At 40.4% G+C, this 20,147-nt stretch overlaps 1 protein-coding gene across 1 annotated transcript in view; it reads right to left on the bottom strand.

The window, feature by feature from the left end:
* Window positions 1–20,147, bottom strand: part of FRAS1 (Fraser extracellular matrix complex subunit 1) — a 441,423-nt gene that overhangs the window by 114,879 nt on the left and 306,397 nt on the right. The window contains exons 31-35 of the mRNA XM_024754112.1: window positions 19,053–19,231; window positions 14,592–14,708; window positions 6,736–6,850; window positions 4,577–4,714; window positions 2,576–2,608 (exon numbers count right to left, since the gene is read on the bottom strand). Coding sequence (XP_024609880.1) covers window positions 2,576–2,608; window positions 4,577–4,714; window positions 6,736–6,850; window positions 14,592–14,708; window positions 19,053–19,231 — 582 coding nt within the window. The remainder of the gene's footprint in view (window positions 1–2,575; window positions 2,609–4,576; window positions 4,715–6,735; window positions 6,851–14,591; window positions 14,709–19,052; window positions 19,232–20,147) is intronic.

Below are 20,147 nucleotides of genomic sequence, written 5' to 3'. Positions count from 1 at the left end.
AAAAAAAAAAAAAAAAAAAAAAAAATATATATATATATATATATATATGAAGAACTCATACAGCTCAATAGCATAAAAACCCACAATCTGATTTTAAAAATGGGCAGAAAATCTGAAACAACATTTATCAAAAAAGATACACAGATGGCCAACATGTTCGTGAAAATTTCTCGCTCACTAATCATCAGGGAAACGCAAATCAAAACCACAATGAGATATCACCTCACACCTCTTAGAATGGCTATCATCAAAAAGACAAAAGATAACAAGTGTTATGAGGGCATGGGGAAAAGGGAAGCTTTTTATACTGTTGCAGGGAATGCAAATTGGTGTGGCCACTACAGAAAATAGTATTAAGCCTCCTAAAAAAATTAAAACTAGAACTGCCACATGATGTGGTAATCCCACTTCTGGGTGTGTATCCAAAGGAAATAAAATCAGTATCTCGAAGAGATACATGCACTCCCATGTTTATTGCAGCACTATTCACAACAGTCAAGATGTGGAAACAACCTAAGTGTCCACTGGTGGATGAATGGATAAATAAAACATGGGAATATAATGTACAGCATGGTGACTATAGTTAATAATACTGTATTCCATATTGGAAAATTGCTAAGACAGTAGATTTTTAAAGTTCTGATCACAAGAAAAAAACTTTGTAACTATACATGGTGACAGATGTTAACTAGACTTACTGTGGTGATCATTTTGCAGTATATACAAATATCAACTTATGATGTTGTACAACTGAAAATAATGCAATGTTATGTGTCAATTATACCGCAATAAAAAAAATAAAAAACCAGTGACACAACCCTAAAATTTACTATTAATTCAAGTGTGACTTTTTAACCCTCAAAGAAGAAAAGAATATCTGAGAGTTTGAGGGAGATGACTTTATCCCTACTAAGATTTATCCCTACATGAAATATAATAGGACATATGGATGGTTGATTCTAATGGAATAGTCAATCCCAACTAAACAGCTGTTTAAGGATTTATGGTCATCCATCCTCACTCTAGACCTAAGTAAGAAAGTTTGTCTCTATTTTGCATCAGCATAGATGCCAGGTCTGATTCTGCTTTTGCTTATTGGCACTCAGCTTCTATTGTACTTGAACTAAAACTAGGATGCTGAGGTCTATACACAGCTATCACAACTCACTGTCTGGGTCAGAACACTTCCAATAGAAGGCTGTTTCATCTACATTGAAAATTTGTTGTTTAGCGTAGCCACCTCATTAATGATCTTAGTAAATCACCTGGATAACTTGCTGCAGCTTCTGCGTAAGCACTTACCGCCTCACCTTGCACTTTTATGTTAAGAAGGTGGCTTCTTTTCTTAAACCGCATGAACCAACCTCTGCTAGCTTCAAACTTTTCTTCTGCAGCTTCCTCATTTCTCTCGGCTTTCATAGGATTGAAGAGGGTTAGGGCCTTGCTTTGGATTAGGCTTTGGCTTAAGGGAATATTGTGGCTGGTTTGATCTTCTATCCAGACCACTAAAACTTTCTTCCTATCAGCAATAAAGCTGTTTTGCTTTCTTATCATTTGTGTGTACACTGGAGTAGCACTTTTAATTTCCTTCAAGAACTTTTCCTTTGCATTCACAGCTTGGCTGTTTGGCACAAGAGACCTAGCTTTTGGCCCATTCTGGCTTTTGACATGCCTCCCTCACTAGGCTTAATCATTCCTAGTTTTTGATTTAAAGTGAGAGATGTGTGACTTTTCCTTCACTTGAAAACTAAGAGGTCATTGTAGGGTTACTAATTCGCTTAATTTCAATATTGTTGTGTCTCAGGGAATATGGAGGCCTGAGGAGAGGGAAAGAAACAGAGGAATGGCCAGTTGGTGGAACAGTCAGAACACACACAACTTTTATTAGGCTTACTGCCTTATACGGGTGTGGTTCCTGGGGCCCCAAAGCAATTACAATATTAACATCAAAGATCACTGCTCACAGATCACTACAACAAATATATTAATAATGAAAAAGTTTGAAATATTGCAAAAATTACCAAAATGTGACACAGAGACAGGAAGTAAGCAAGTAAGCTTCTGGAAAAATGGCACCGATAGACTTCTCTACACAGCGTTGCCACAAACCTTCAACTTGTAAAAAATGCAGTATCTATGAAGCACAACAAAGTAAAGTGCAATAAAACGAGGTAAGCCTGTACGTGCCTTTGTTCTGGGAGCTTTACACATATGTAATTATTATTTATTATCCTCATTGATGGATAAGGCATTCAGGTACAGAGACGTTAAGAAACTATTCCACAGTACGCTGAACCCCAGGCAGGCTGGATCCAAAGTCTAAGATCTTAATCATTATTACCTCTTTTTAATAGATATTAGGACAAGTTGAAACTGGGCTTAAAGAACACTAATCTTTGGTATCCTTGGTGGATTATAATTATTTTTTCTATGAATACACTAGCCATGTGATTATTTTAGAAGAAACTTATGTAACTTTTAAGTTGTTCTTAGAAAATAGCTAAAAGTAATGATGAAGACAGCAAAAAGAAGGAAAAATTCCATCTTCTAATAAAATTGAGATTAAAATTTTCACCTGTGAAGTGGAATTTCACTGAGTCTGGGAGACCTGAAAGAACAGAAGACAGAAAATCAGTATACTAAACATTTTGGGGCCAGAAATAGATGGGAAAGGTACAAACTATAGGGCAGAGGTTAGAAAAGTAAAGGACATTTTAACCTAAATTAAGGAAAGATCACCAGGTTGTTTGCTAATGTTATGTTGACTTTAATGGTGCCAATACTAATTTTAAGTAACAAAAAGAACTACAGAGTGGAATAATTTTGTATCACATCAGTTAGAGTGATTTATAATACATTTATTCAGATCCCATTTTACCAGTACATAAAATCCTACAAATCGGTGAATGTGGGTGATGTCGTATATCACTGACAAGGCTTTCTGGTGGGTCAATTCCATTGTAGAATATAGTGATGCCTGGGACACTGATTTACACACTATAACAGTGTAAGAGATTTATCTCGTGGCGTTTATCCCATAGATTATACAGGATAGGAGTCTGCTCTCTCTAAAAAGGCTCTAGGAACACAGGCGAGCATAGTGGATTCGGAAATAACCTCAACCAGGGCTGACATGTTTTCTTTCCCTCTAAGCCCAGGATAACCTCAGTTTCTTGTAAAGTAGGTCTTGTAAAGTTGGGGTTAGAGGACAGTGAACATTTTCACTGGCTATGAGTTATCCAGTTAGTAAACACTGGGGATACTCTTAGAGAAGAGGTCTATCCCAGCGTGCAGGGATTTTCAATCTAATTGAGGAGTTCATTATTTTCTAGACAACTGCATCTATAATGGCCTATTAAATAATGGCAAATATTACTTTAAATGTTTGCCATACTTGAAAACATAACTCTAAAATTATTCAACCTGTGTTCAACTCACCATAAGAAATCACCAACTGTTCTGTATGATTAAAGCTACTATATAAAAATAATACTCTATATTAATCATGTTATGTGACACAGACATCTTAAAGATCATAAAGAAACAGGCTTCAAGATTTTTAGAATCATTCCAAAGCACAGAAATATTTAGGGGTAGGGACTTAAAACTCAGCAGCTTTGAATACTGGGTCAAGGGGAGACTAATGGGTGGCAAGGATTAAGGCTATCTTGGCTTAGTGGAAGGGCACACACTTGCTTGAATTAGAAATGTAGTTATTCTTTTGATCAATCTTCTCTTCTTTAAAAAAGGTGTCTTCGTCAAATCCTGGTTTTAATCCCAAAGGTCGCCTACATGGGACCTTCCATGAAGTATGGCAGGATCCTTCTCACTAGATTCCCCTCATCCACATGCCCATCTGTCCTGGCTTCGTCCTCAAATCACTGCCATCACTGCAGTCAAAGACATCCTTATGAAAAGGCATCCTCCTATAACTTAAAACCTCCACCAGGTCCTTATTGTTCTTGGGATAAGGCTCCAAATCCCTGCAGTCTCACAGTGGCCTTAAGGTCTGCCCTCTATCTCTCCCTCCAGGCCCATCCCCACTCTGTTCAACCCTCCACATTCCAGACACAATGACTTTTTTCAGTGCCTAGAACATCACATTCTCTCCCTCCCAGGGCCTCTGCACAGGGGCATGTGCCCTTCCTTCAGGAATGTTCTCCCAATGATCCCGACACACACACTTAGCCTAGTTAGCGTCTACCCACCCCTCTTCTGTCAATATCTCCCTGGGGCAGCCTCCACTGGACCCTCAGTCTAGGTCAGTCTTGCTACATCCAATTCCACCACTGAACATTCTTCCTTCTTTTTAGAGCTCTTATCTCGGCCTACAATTAAACATTCATTACTGGGATTATTGATCAAATTCTGTCTCTATACCTAGGATCCCCAAACTCGCCAAGACCAGGATTCCTGCCTCTTTTTGCTCACCACTAGATCTCCAAGGCCCATTCGGGCCTTGCCATACAGGAGGCACAAAATAAGGCTTTATTAAAAGTATGCCCTGAAGAACCACAAGGAGTGGTTGTAGAATATAGTGCCTTGGGTGCCTCAAAATAGAGAAAAAAAGCATTACCAGCAAAGGAGAAGGCCATGATCTCCTGGAGGTGGGGGGCTGCAGTGGGGGGACGGTACATAATGTTGCCCTGGTTAATGTCTTCCTGGGTGAAATACCGGATGGGAGAGTGAGGCTGGTCCCTGTGTTCGATGATGCCTAGGAGGAAGAGAGACGGCGTGAGCAATCAGCAGTAATTCTGACGGCTGACTGAATGATCAGAGCCATAAAGCTGCCTTTCCCACGGGTGGAAGTCTTTTATCCTTCAGGAACAATCGCTCTCAGCTTGTTCTTGGTATACTATTCTTCAGTTATTCAAGAAAAGGGCAAATCTGAAACCCAGATACTCTTGACTAGGCCTCATTGAACATAAACAATAGTAAGATGCAAACTACTGCCCCCTAATGTAGCTTAGACCTGGGAATTCTGAAGTCATAGACACTGTACCATAATCATGAGATTCTCTCAATTGAGTTTAAGTTCAAAGGTCAAGGTTGCTACAAAAATGGCACAGGCCGGTCTCCTGGTGAGGCTGTAAAGATTTTTTTCAATCTACCCTCTTTCCTTCAGAAACTCCTTAGTCTCTGTGATGACCTCTGGCAATAGTAACATGGATCTTGATTGTTCTAAGATCTGGATTTGCAATTATCACTAAGTTATAAATGCTTTAGGGGCGGCAGATTTGCCTGTCATTTCTAAATTCTGCAGGTACAGAACTGATGCTATGATCATCTTTCACGTCCTACTTACTCTTTAAAAGGAGGACACTAATTCAGCTTCTGAGGGACTGACAGACCTACAGTCATTCAGGTTGCTGGTCTGAAAGAACATCTCCACCCTAGCAACGTAGGGAGGACGACTCTAGCTATGGTTCAGCAGATGAAAAAAGAAGACGGAGGACTTTTAGTCTTTTAATTTCTTTGGACTTTATCAAAAGGGAAATGAAATTTAATTTCTCCTTGGGAGAAACTGATAATGTGAAAGGCTCATAGCTACGTCAGTGGTTGGTCTTGGGAGAGCAGCCTCAGAGACAGGAGCAGAAGTGTCTTTGTAGAAGTTGATCTCCTCACTGTAAGGCACACACACCTCTCTCTGGGAACAGGCTTGGTAGCTGAGCCCGAAGTTAAGGGATGTGAAGGCTGGGGACTGATGGCCAGGGCCCACCTCTCCTCTAATTGTAGTTCCACATTTCCATGCTCCTGTATGAGAGCACGGAACTGTGTGATGACACACGTTTGTCACGATGGGAATTCCAGAGTTGTGAAGCATTTGACGTGACAGATACTAAATGGCCTTCTGGGTCAGTATCTCCTTAAGGAGAACACTTGCACATTCTCACAATTAGGAAGTTTCCTTCCCCTTCATTTGGGTGACCGGTAATACTACTGTAAACGTATTTGGTTTTTGGAAGCTCATAGGGTATTAATATGTAGGAGCACTATGTAAACTTCTAGAAGTCATAAACAGCATTTATTACCTTGGTTAAAAAAAAAAGAGGAGGAGGGGCTTCCCTGGTGGCGCAATGGTTGAGAGTCCGCCTGCCGATGCGGGGGACGCGGGTTCGTGCCCCGGTCCAGGAAGATCCCACATGCCGCGGAGCGGCCGGGCCCGTGAGCCATGGCCGCTGAGCCTGCGCGTCTGGAGCCTGTGCTCCGCAACGGGAGAGGCCACAGCAGTGAGAGGCCCGCGTAACGCAAAAAAAAAAAAAAAAAAGAGGAGGAGCGCCTTATCCATGCGGGGGAGAAACTGAGTATGTGTGGCTCAGCCCCCACTGGGCTCTCGGGCAGAGCTCCTTGTCCTTGGCACATGCTCATTCTGGTCCACTCGCCTATCAGAACCTCACCAGGGCAGGCCCTGTCCCTACAGGCAGTGCGTGGGTCTGTCCAGTTCTGCCCGTGCGTGGGAGGGGAACTCATCCAGCGATGAAGTTATGTGCACACTATGTTCTCCAGTACAGCTCTGTCAGTACCAAAGCTGACACATTCATCTCCATCTGTCCGGCCACAGTGTCTCCCTCTCAACTGGTTCTCAACTCAAAGGACAGGAACAGAGGTGATGAATAATTGTTACTCCTTAAATCCTCAACAAGTAGAAGCAGACAGAATTCCAGAGCTTCTAAGGCTGGTCAACAAGTAGAAGACAATAGCACCACTCAAAACATCATTTACTGCACGCCTTACCTTGACTGGGATGCAAAGGTAGAGTGATATTATATATTATCTTTCCACTTGGTCTCTCAGAGTTTACAAAGGAGAGAGAATGAGGCTGAATCACAGTCAGGCCGTCCTCCCGAGCCTACACAAAGTTTAAGAGAGAAGAAGAGAAAATAGTGTGACGAAAACAAAAGCCAGAGGCAAAAACAAACCTCATTAAAAAAAAAAAAAATCAACTTACTCTGTTAGTCACATTTAGCAAAATTTTCTCTGAGAGTTCAAAGGGAGGATCTGGTTTCCGTGCAGATTCGTCCCGGCTGACCCTTCTCTCCCCTGCCCTTGGCCCCCTGGGTTTATGTTGGTGCATGCTGTGGGTGTCCCAATATGATCACTTCTCCCTAGTTGGAACTCACAGTGGTACATGTTTGGAAATGAGCCATCACAGCTGGCTATTCTACTATTCACAGCTGGATCCCTACAGCTCTGCTCCTCTCATTTAACGGGCTAAGATTATATCTGGTGAGAATTTCTCCCAACCCCCTAGCTTACTAGTGGGAACTGTGAAGCATTCTTTTCTTTTTTTAACTTTGATGGTTTCAAATGGCTAAAGATGAACTCACCTCAAATGCCAAAGAGGCTCACCATTTGAATTCAGAGATTTAAGAATTATATGTTTATTACAGCTTATAACAATAGTCAATATTTCTCTTCATCTCCATCGTACTATTCAAAAGAACTAGATACTGCTTTTTTGCTTCTAGCTTTCAGGACCCAATGAACTAGTCAAGTGAAATTAATCTGAAGGCCAATGTGTGTGCAGCTTTCACAATCCATTTACCTGTGTGTGTTCACAACCCATTAACAGTGGACAACATTGGAAAAAAAGGAGAGATTCAGAATTCCATGACCAGACCTAACAGAGATTTGGGGACAGCAGCAAAAACACAGAGTGGGGAGGAGAAAACGGAAAAGGAGTGTGAGCACGGGCCCCTTGCCTGGGTCACACATGCCGATAATAAGACAGAACAAAAATACCCGCTCATCGCAGACTCTTCCGAACTGACCCTTGAAGAGTTAGCGTTTGACATGCTCTCCTGCTCTTTCAAGCTCTGCTACTTTCAGAAGGAATTTCCCATTTAGGGAAGGATTGAGTAGGGCTCAGTAATTCTCACGGAGGAGGGCGTGGTGTTCTTCCTTTTACCAATGAAAAGACTGAACATTGCAGCTGCTTCGTAATTGTCCCCAGGGCATACTCGTCCTGGGAGAGGCAGCATCTACAGGTTAGGACAACCCCCCATTTCAGGTCATTGTTCAGGTCTGGAATGTAAGGAGCAAGGAAAATCAGAATTGCAAAGAGCAGCTGGTCTCTCACCCTAAAATAAAACAGGTTAGGATAACACAAGAAAAATATACGCCCTATGTAAGGTGTTTACAGCCCACGCATGTGTGCATACATCTATAAATGTGTACACGTGTGGGCACAGGTACACGGACAAAAAGTGCAGGGTGAGTACATTGTTCGGTACCGTTTGCCACCTTTTAATCTCAAAACCATCAGGATATCTGAAAATTCTCAAAGTATTATGGGATATTTTTCGAAAATTTAGATGTCCCTAAAACAATAAAGTGGTAAGAAAAAAGAATTATCATGGACCTAGGACGACAGAAAAGGGAAATGTGTTCTAGCCAAGAAAAGAGATGTTTTATTACAGAACTTGTTGATACTATTTCTTTACTAATAGAAAGAGACACTAAGCAGAAAAGGCGAGGACTTGATTCTCTGAAGAAAGCAATATTGAGGTTGAGCTATATCAAAGAATAATCAGTTTTAATATTGGCTATTTGAAGTGTTCAATATTTATCAATCCAACGGTAAGAAGTGAGATACTAAAGTTAATGGAAATCATTATAGAAGACACTTTTTTAAAAATTAAACAATCTGTCAACAAAGGAAGATTATGGAATAATGGTTTCCGTAATACCCATATTACCTCTGAATACATCCAGAATCCAACCACTTCTCCCCATGACATTGCTGCCATCCTGCTGGGAGGGAGCCATAGTCTCTCACCTGGATTACCACGATGGCCTCCCAGCTGCTCTCTTGCCCTCCCCCAACACTCTATTTCAGCACAGCAGCCAGCATGACGCCTTTAAAAAGGACATTGGACCTCTACTCAACACCCTGCAATAGCTCTCCATGTTACTCAGAATCAAAAGTCTCTACAATGACCTGTGAGGCGGACATGATCCCGAATCTGCTCCACCCCCATCCGCCCACTTAGCACACCTGTGAATTCATGCAGATTCCTCTGGCTTCCACTTACTTTGATCCAGCCATACTGCCTTCCTTGCTGTTCCTTGAATATCTAGGCATGCTCCTACCTTGATGCCTCTAAATGAATGGTTCCCTGGGCCTGGAATGCTCTTTCCTCAGGTATCTGAACAACTATCTCTCTTACCTTCTGCAAGTCTTTCTTTAAATGTCATTGTCTTAAGGTAACCCACCCTGACCACCTTATTTAAAGTTACAACCTAGGTCTCCCCTGCTACACTTCCAATCTTCTTGGCCCTGATCTACTTTTTGTTTTATCATAATACTTCTCACTAACATGCTATATGTGAGTTGCTTATTTATTTTGTTTATAACTTATTGTCTATTCCCCTCCCCCAAGAGAATGTAAACTCCATGAGAACATGAATTTTTGTTTGTTCACGGACACCAAGCACCGAGCACATGGCACATGGAAGTGCTCGATAAAAATTTGTTGAATGAATGAAAAAATATTATTATGAAAAAAATTAAGCTAGTAATAAAAATACTTTGAAAAACAACTTCATCAATAATTTTTTAAGAATATTTTTTCATCGTATTTCAATGCCATCTAAAGAATTAGAGAGGCAAACATTTGAACACTTAAGATATAGCAAAGTGTGCATGACTAACATCTTTAAACTTCCAGGTCAGAATTTGTAAACGACATTATCATTTCACCCTCCATTAAAAAAAAAAAAAGAATTTCCCATGTTGACTGTCATTCTACCAAAGCAGCAAAGCCCATGGCGGGCCTGAGAAATCACACACCCACGAATGATGAGATGAGATAAGTAAAATGAAGGTCCTACCGTCTTCTCACATGGTTTAGTTAGGACAACAAAATTCATTCATATACTCATGTATTCAACACACTTAATTAATTCATATATTCATGTACTAAATTTTTAGTAAGAACCTACTATGTGCAAGGTACCAGGCAAAAAGCTGTAGAAGATACAAGATGAATCAGATATAGACCTTTTCCTCAAGGAATTTCACCTTTCAGTGGGGGAAACTCATAAGTAGCTCTAAGGTAGAAAATGCTAAGTAGTGTGAAAGGATGAAGCACAGCAGTAATTCCAAGGCTAACAAAACATTTCCAGAGACTGCAGATAATAATTATACTAGTATCTGAAATGTCTCAAGAGAAAACAGAGACACAGACACCCATAGCCATAAAACTAATACAGCAGGCCCAGGCTTGAGTCCATACCACAAAAAGATCAGCTGTTCTAACTGGATCCCTGCTAGCCTCAATAAGAATGGTTTTAAGAGAACTCTTGCTACAGCAGTCACTCTGGAAGCAAATGAAACCAGGAAAAAAAGGCCTTTTCCTCAAGTGGTGACCTTGGGCAACCCAACCCTGAGGACCGCAATCACTTAGAAAAGGAAATAATCAATCTTCTTTCACATTAAGAGATAATAGAATTTATCTCCCCTTTAAGAGAGGACTTGGAAATATGATATTCAAAGTGTGTGTTTGTGTGTGTGTGTGTGTGTGTGTACCCATATAACCCATATAATTAATTTGTTTGAATTCGAAGGTCATACAAGAAGATATTATTAGCCATGTGAAAGTAGGCCCGAAAATATTCACTTAGGCAACAAATATTTACTAAGCAACTATTTTATATAAGGCAGTGTGCTAGATGCTGAGGAAGATACCAAGGTTAATAAATCAAAGATTTTGCCCTTAAGGATCTTCTAAGTCAAATAGTGGATGATTACTTGGAGAACTGGGAGTTGATGTGAATCTGTTAACTTACTTGAAGAATCTGACGCTATCTATGCTGCGATACGCACGTCTTCAGATCCCCTTGCTCAAATTTGATATATATTCTAAATGTACACATCTCTCACATGTTTATATATATATATATATGATATACGTGTATACATATCTTATATATATATATGCATGCATATAATTCTGATGAGCACTACAGACCAAACCATAAGATCCCATTTAAAGGATCTTAGGTTTGATGAATAACAGAATTACAGAGATGTCACAGAACAAATTTTCATTTAGGCACGTATTTGATTATATTGCTTCTCATTCTGTGCAATCTTCCTGGGGAATCTCAGTGATTTCTGAGGATTTAACCACTACCAGCCATTAATGATTCTCAAAGGTTTATCACTCACCTTGAATAGCTACTGATCTTCTTCTACCTGCCCTTAATACGCACGCCCTTTACAAGCACATCCCAGACTGAATGCATCATGCCTTCCACCCCTCCCCCTCCCCCTCAAGTCCTCATACGTTCCCCATCTCAATGAATGGCATCTCTGTATGCTCAGAAAATGGGGTGCTTCGCCCTCTTCCATATCTAATTGAGCACTGTCTCTAAATATCTCTAATCTCCTCCTAACTTTTTTTTTCTACCACCTTAACCACTTTTTTTTTTGCAGTACACGGGCCTCTCACTGTTGTGGCCTCTTCCGTTGCGGAGCACAGGCTCCGGACGTGCAGGCTCAGCGGCCATGGCTCATGGGCCCAGCCGCTCCACGGCATGTGGGATCTTCCCAGACCGGGGCACGAACCCGTGTCCCCTGCATCGGCAGGCGGACTCTCAACCACTGCACCACCAGGGAAGCCCCTTAACCACTTTTAAGTGTACAGTACAGTAGTGTTAACTAGATGCACTTTGTTCTACAACAGATTTCCAGATTTTTTTCCTCTTGCAACACTGAAACGCTATTGAAGAACAATTCCTCTTTTCTCTCTGAACGCCCCACCCATTCCCCACAGGGGCAACCACCGTTCTACTTTCTGTTTGTAAGAGCTTTACTAGCTCATATAAGTGGAATTCTGCATTATCTGTCTTTTTGTGATTGGCTTATTTCATTTAGGACAATATCCTTAAGGTTCATTCATACTGTAGCATATGACAGGATTTCCTTTTTTTAAAGGTTGGATAATATTCAGTGGTTGTATATACCACATTTTCTTTATCCACTTATCTGTCAAAGGACATTTAGGTTGCTTCCATCTCTTGGCTGTTGTGAATAATGCTGCAATGAACATGAGTGTACGAGTATCTCTTCAAGATCTCACCAACTCTTAATCCTTATTGCCACTGCATGACCTTCAAGCCACCAATCTTTCTTGTTCTAGGTGACTTCAGTAGCCTATTTCTTGGCCTCCTTGCTCCCTGTCTGGCCCCATCTGGGGTGTTCTCTACCCTGCAGCCAAAATGACCTTCTCAAATTGAGAATCTAAGCATGCCACCTCTCTGCTGTATCCTACTTGCCCTAACAGCCTTTCTGGACAAAATGGAATCTCCTTCATCTTATCTTAAGGTCCTCCGTGAGCTCTCATTTCTTCTTTCTTCTTCACCTAAAGATTTGTGCTCCAGCCAACTGAACTCTCCGTCATTCCTCAAACATGTTATGTTCTCCTGCGTCTCCATCTCCTTTTCAAATGCTGCTCCTCTACTGGAATGAACTTCCGCCTATTTCTAGTCTAGATAAGAGGGTCTGCAAGTGTAGTGAGAAGAGTAGTAGCAACAGTATCACCTGGGAACCTGTTAGAAACTCAAATTATCAGCCCTATACCAGATCTACTGAATTGGAAAACTCAGGGGTGGGCTCCAGCAATCTGTGAATTAACAAGCCCTCTAGGTGATCCTAATGCAGGCTGAAGTTTGAGACCCTGATTTAGAGATAATATTCACTTCAACCAGCTTGGTTCACCTTCTACGGGACGCCTTCCTTGACCTCTCCTATGCCTTGCTGGACTAGGTGCCCTGCTACCTGCTTCCATGCCATGTCTCTGTCATGACATTTATTACTGTATTGTCACTGTTTATTTATTTTCTTGTCTCCCTCTTCAGACTCTAAGTCTAAAATAGACTAATAGAGACTGCATTACATGATCACTGAATCTCCAATGTCTTCCACAGAACTTGGCATAAATTAGGGACCCGAAACTGTGCAAGACTGAATAACTGAATGACTGGAGAGGGAGACTCCTACCCTTAAACATCTATATGAATATGCTATGTAAGAGTTTAGCATATGTATTCACAATGTGTTTACCAAATATGTACAAAACTTATGTGCTTAGATGAGTCCAAATCACTGAATTGAGAATGTGCTTTTGTCACATTTTACAGTATGTATATCTTACAGTAATGGCCCTAATTAATGTCAAAAGAAATATAAAATGTGTATATTTTAAGGAATGAAAGAGCAGCCTGATCACATTTTACAGTAGACTAACCTTTGTGATACCCTAAATTACACAGAACAGGCCTAATTTACAAACATGCAACCTGACACCCTCAAGGTTAAGTATGTTGAAAAGTTTCTAGAGGTTTTCAGCAAAAGAGTGGGAGTGATGCCATCTTCACGGGTCCTGGCCCATTTTTTTTCCCTCTAAAGTCAAAATAACACCACATTAGCATTTGGCAAGAAATGTATATGCACATTTTTCTTTACACTTTAGAGAAAATTCTGGTCCAAGCTCCTGCAGTCAGAATGATGAATTATAGACTTTATAGTGTTCCTGAATTATGATTTCTTTAAATTACAGTTTACGGTGGAAATGCCGATAGCATGTATCCATTAAAAACTTTGTTTGCCCTTTTACGTCTCTGTCAAGCCCCAGACCCATAATTTCTAAAACTCTACCTGCTGTCTTTGTTGCAGCTCAGGAGTGCTACACCACTTTGGAGTGTAATTCCGTGGGCGCTAACTAAAATGTGGATCCTTACAAGGGACTTAATGTGCTGTGGCTCTGTCTACAAGAGGGGTCTGGCATTACATGCCCCACAGATACAGGATTACAGTGGAAACTGCTAATTGTCTGAACTAAAGGCCATGTACTAATTTAGCTCTCACCTTGCTCCAAACCTTTCCACGTGTCCACACTCCTTCCCACGCGGCATACAAGCTCCTCTGTGATCTAGCTCGCAAAACCCCACAGGCTCACCACTCCCTTTCAGCCTCTCTCATCTTCCAGTCTCATTGAACGGTTTGCAATTTTCCCAACAATCATATTGTCTCTCCCCTCTGGGTCTTTGCATGTGTTGTTTTTATGCCTGGTGGTGCCCTTTGCCATCGCCCCACTATTCTTTCCAACCTGCCTCCCAAACCTTCACTTGGATATTTGCTACTTATCTTTCTGGAGTCAGCACAGACATCACTTCCTCCAGGAAACTTTTCTAATAGAAAGGAAACTACTAACGGGACTTCTAAAACAGAATAACAGTTTCTCCAGCTAGATGGAACTCTAACTGTCTGAATAATTATACCCAAATAGTAACCATTAAATGGATATAAGCCTGAAATTCCTTCCAGGTACTCAAGGAATGGTTCTGTGAGTGTCTGGAATGCTGTAAGAGGGCTCAGCAGCAACGGATGGGAGGCTGGAGTGGATTCCCTCTAACCTTCCTTTCACTCTGGGAATTTTAAGCTTCTTCTTTCAAGTCAATGAAAAACGAGTTCACAGGGCTGGTATTTTTGACCCCAGAGCCCGCGTTCTGAGCCAAGCATTCTGTCACATCCCATCAACCTGCCTCTTCCAAGCAGAAACCATGAGTCCTGCTACCCAACTCACGGTCATGTGGAGAGATGCTCCTGGAGAGCGTCTGGGTGCTTCCGGAGTCTGGGGTAAGATGGCGATGTTGAACATGCGGCTCTCCAAATGGGCGTGAGCCTCCGTGGCACTGGACACCTGCAAAGACACGGCACACTGGTGAGCCTCAGGTGGGCAGAGTATGTTTGCCTGTGTTTATTTTTTCCCTTTTGAACCATCTGTCTTTGAATTCTGTATGCTCCTGTATTACAATTTTCATTCTGCTCTTCATATTTTAAGATTCATTTTTTTACTGATTATAAAAACGATACATAAGCATTTTAGGCAATTGTGAATTGCAGGAAGGTATAAATAAGGAATAAGAATCATCTAGAATTTCACTACCTAGAAATAGTCATTACTAATATATCGCTGCATTTCAGTTTAATCTTTTTTCCATGTATATGTGAAACTATGTACAATTGTATATTCTAAATGTTTACATAACACAATACTGTGATATTTTGCTATACCATTAAACATTCTTGAAAACATAATTTTGATAGCTGCATAGTGTCTCATTATGAGCACACACATTATATCAATATACGTGATGTTTATTTCACTTTAGTCTTTACCCAGCACAGATATCTACACCTAGATTATAAATGACAAATCCCGGCCTCATCACTGCAAGGCAAGATTAAGAACATTTACAACTAGGGTAGTGGTCACAAAATCAACTTTTTCCTGCTTCGGAAATGCTGAAAAATGATGCTTTTCTCATGCAGCCTCTCCCTTTCCTCGGTGCTACCTCGCTGTTCCGTTAAACTCGCCTTCCTTCCACTGTCTGCTCCTTAGGCTTGTTAGAAGAATTGCTAAGGCCCATGTGGCCATGTGGAGTTGTGTTAATTCCATGTGAGAGGGGGCAGGGTTCTGTAAATCCTGAGAAAAAGGGCAGGAATAGCAGCCCTTTCTCTATGTCTTCTAAAGTTACACCCTCCAGGAAAACTGTCTTCTCTGTACCTTGATCACATCAGGCGCCTGGAGCTCAAGCCTCAGAATATCAACTTGTTTCCAAGGAGGCCTCTTATAGTGTCACCATAAATAATATTAACAACCACAGCTATCATTCACTGAACACTTATCATGGGCTCGGCACTGTGCTAGCTACTTTTCAAAAGTTTTCTTACCAAATACCCATCAAGTAGATATTATTATCTCCTTTTTTACAGATGAGGAAACTGAAGGTCAAAAAGTTAAGGTGTCAAGGTCACATAGCCAACAAGGGTCAGTATTTAAAACCAGGTCAGCGGGTTTGTGACCTTCTTACGGACCACAGTGACTCAAGTTGGAAGCTTTAGGAAATCAGGAAAGGGGAAGATATGTTCTCCTATCTCTTGAAGAAAAGGAATGGAACTCTGCAGGAAGTGAGAGGTGAGCAGATTACCAAGCAACGGACGCAGTTCTGGCTTCCCTAGCAAAGACACGAGTGTAAAATATGTTGGTCTTTTTCAAATTACATCCCCTGAGGCTATGTCAACGTGATCTGAATATGCCAAAACCAGGGCTCCTTCCCCTGCCAAAAATGTGCCTGCTTTCTTCTCACTATGCCATGCTCTAATTTTTTTAATACCACTTGCATTACACAAATCCCAAGTCTTAGATGCAAAGTAACAGATGGGCTGCATTGATGGATCATGACAGCACATCAACATTAAAACGAAATTAAATCCATACAACTCTTTGTATTGCATTTTCTGCTTTAAAGAAAATAAAAAAGAAGGGACACGAGAGGAGAATCATTAGAACAGCATCTTTTTTAAATAGTCTAAAATCCTAAGGGACACTAAAATGATGAATGGGGAAAGTTGCCAACCATTTATTTTAGCACGTAGCTACAGTGTCTGTGTCATTTCACATCAAAATATGAGATAAGCCTATCAAACCATGAGATTTTAAAAACAAACATACCAAAACCTTCACATCCAAGAGAAAATGATCCCAGAGAGCTGTTTCATACTTGCAGTAAAGATGCTGTCAGTGTTCAAAATGTACTTTTTGAAATGCTTCAGAGGGGGTTCACAAATCATGTAAGAAAACTGAGCTTGTTACTTCATAATTACTCCTTGTTTTAACCAAAAATAATTGCTACTCTTCTTTTTTCCAGACACGATTCTGAATGACTTTGGGCTATAGGGTTTTATTTTAAAATCCACTTCTGAAGGATGATATATTGTCACTACGGAGGATATGCTAAAGAATATCCCACAGATTTTGAAGGAGATTTCAGGTAGGAGTTCTAAACACATTTTGAGCAGAGTGTGTGAAGACCCTCCAAAGGGAACCGCTTTCTAAGTAATGATGTTTCTAGAGTCTTAAACTCTAGTGAATTTGTTTACAAAAATCAGTAACTTTTGCTATTTTATAATAACCCACTTAGTAACCAACTTGCAAAAGCAATCAAATATCATTTTAGCAGGTGCTGAGAATGACTTTCCAGGGAAACGCTCCATACTGATAATGAAGGCAAAGGCAGATCTGAGGAGTCCAGTTTGTTGAGGCGACTTCTTTTGATTGAGGTCTTTGCTTCCATTCTGACTCATTATTTGAGGACTGTTGAGTCCCCAGGTGTTAAAATTGAAAAATTAACTTGGGCAAAGGGCACATAATGTTTGCTCACTCATTGGACATTCAGTGTGCTCAGTATAATCCCATTTTAACTGTTTCCAGGTTTATTTCAACTAGCTCTCTGGGGAAGCACACTTTTTACACAATATAAATTAGTCAGACAATGAAGATGTACACACCAGGCATCAGGAGCAGAATGGATGATAATTTTAACAAGGGGAGCTATCGTGGTAGTTTATCCGCTACTGGATTCCTAGACAAAGGAAATGGCTCAGACTTAGAGGGACTGTGATGCTGCTTTGGCTAATCACCATGAGGGCTTCCTTATATTTTCCCTGACACTTTCCCCAAATCTTTTCTGTATCTATGCTTAAATGGTCTTTCTCATTCATGCTCCCTCATTCCTTTGTGTTTCTGTTCCATTACTTATTTCCAAATTATCCTTGACAGAGGTTTGTCTAATTTTATGGGTCTTTCCAAAGGTTCAGGTTTTGTACTTATTTACTAATTCTAGCATCTTATAATTAGTCAATTCCTCTTTTACCTCTATAAATGCCTTCCTTTCGCTTTCTTTCGGCTTCTCTGTGGTTCTCCAGCTTCTTGAGTTGAATATTTAGTCCATTAATTTTCATGCTTTTCTGTTCAACAATAAGAGCTTAAGGCCATCGATTTTCTTCCGAGTATTACTTTGTCCACAGCATTTAAGTTCTGATAAGTTGTTTCCTCCTGATCAATATTTCTTAATAGTTTGCCATTTTGATTTCCATTTAGAACTAGTAATTATTAAGGAATTCCAAATGGTTTGATTTTTTTTTTGCCCTTTTATTATTAATTTCTAATTGTACTGCATAGTAGTCAGGGAATGTGCCCAGAATAATTTCTTGTTCTTTAATTTATTGACAGAATAAATTAAACCAACCTTAGAGTCTGGTTGCCTCAGTTGGCTTAGGCTACTCTAACAAAAGTACCATAGACTGGGTGGCTTATAAACAATAGAAATTTATTTCTCACAGCTCTGGAGGCTAGAAGTCTGAGATCAAGGTGCCAGTATGGTTGGGTTCTAGTGAGGGCCCTCTTCTGGATTGTGGACTGCCGACTTTTCACTGTTTCCCCATGGCGGGCAGCAGAGAGGGGGTGCAAGCATGACTCTTGTAAGTACGCTAATCCCATTCATGAGGGCACAACCCTCATGACCTCATCTAATTCTAATCAAAGGCCTCCCCTCCATATACCATCACATGGAGGGGTAGGATTTCAACATATGAACTTTGGCGGGGACACAAACATCCAGTCTATAGCACTGGTATTTGACCAGTCTCCATAAATGGTAGTCACACACCCTTACACGGTTAACAGGCAGTATTCTAAAATGCTTTATATGTATTAACTCATTAAATCCTTACAGCAAGGCTATTTTACAGATGAGGAAACTGAAGCACAAGGATTTTGCCCAAGTAATTTTCTCAAAGCTAGTACATGGCAGAAGTGAAATGTAAACCCAGTGGGTTTGGCTGCTCTGTCCATGACCTTATCATAAGATGGTTAAATGTTCCAAAAACATCTGAAAAAAGAAAATAAGACTTTTTTCTCCATGTGGTATTTTAACATTTTGAAAACACTTTCTTCCAAACACTTTAGCCATTATCTATTATATATCTCTTTGTTGTAGAATGACTCTGCTTGTAGAGACACCCAGAAGGCTGAATTGACAGATTAAAAAAAAAATTTCTCAATGTTACTAGTTACATTTTTTTCTTCTCCCAAATGTGACTTCCAGGCAATCACAGTAAATGACCTGAGTTGTTTATAAATAAGGGTGATGGTTTTTATCAGACTATCCAGACATCAGAAGATTCAGGAAGCAGAGGGTACCTGAAAGTGGAAGGAGTCGCTCTGGGCTGGGAGCCCTGAGTGCCGGTACCACACGATGCCTTCGTTGATGTCTTGCTGGGTGAATGTGCTGGTGGGAGTTGCTGTCCTCCCATCAGGAAGGTGCTGCCCTTCGTCTGCGGGGCTGTCTGCAGGCATATTAAACACAAGGACCACCTCCCCTAGGAAAGCCACACAGTTAGTGAGGACCCCTGGGAAAAGTAAAAGTAAATCAGAGCTTTCGTCTCCTTTTCTACCACTTTTATTTTAAACAGAAAAGATATGATGTGCTTCTTTATTTTTATCCAAGGTGAAGGAAAAGATATTAACACAGAATTCAACAGATATCATAAAATCCAACTTTAGACATAAAATTCCCAGTCTTTCAATTAAAAGAGCTAAAAGCCATTCGAGGGCAATTAATGTATGAAGTTACTGACTTTTACCTACTAAAATTATATAAGGAGACCCAAATAGTCGTGAACACTGCAAATACTGGGAATTGAATGGATTCATTTCTACCCACAGCTGTCTATGAACAGAAAATGTTTTCTAACCAGGAAATTTTTTGGTGTAAACACAAGGGGAAATTAGAAAAAATTCAGAAAAAATCATCCTTGGAAGAGTTCTTAAAATGAAATTAATAATAGCTAACACTTGAATGCATATGACAGGCGCTGCATGAAGCACTTTACATAGCGGTTCAAACCCAGTTCCACCACATCAAGCTGGGTGAGCTTACTTAGGTATTATAAGTCTCTGTTCCTCACTGGTAAAATGAGAATAATAGTACATACTTCATAGGTGCTTGCAAAGAATGTTGGTTATCCTTATTATGCTATTTAATCCTTCTGAAGATGCTATTGTCATCTCCATTTTAAAGACAAAGTTCTTTATGCTCAGAGAAGTTCAATAACTTGTTTGAGGTCACACAAGTCCGAAGCGAAGGAGCTGGGATTTGAATCTGAAGCTCATTTTCCTGGTCATGAAACCCTGTTACCCGTCATGGTTATTTTATGTTCACAGACCAACAATTACCTTGATAAATAACTGATCATGTTTTCTCCTCCTTCATTTTCTAAACTTTATTAGAATTGA

This window comes from Neophocaena asiaeorientalis, unplaced genomic scaffold (genome assembly GCF_003031525.2).
Source record: "Neophocaena asiaeorientalis asiaeorientalis breed wild unplaced genomic scaffold, Neophocaena_asiaeorientalis_V1.1 scaffold148, whole genome shotgun sequence".
Taxonomy (NCBI): Eukaryota; Metazoa; Chordata; class Mammalia; order Artiodactyla; family Phocoenidae; genus Neophocaena; species Neophocaena asiaeorientalis.
Note: the sequence above shows the minus strand (reverse complement) of the source record. Positions and strands in the feature narration are given on the sequence as shown.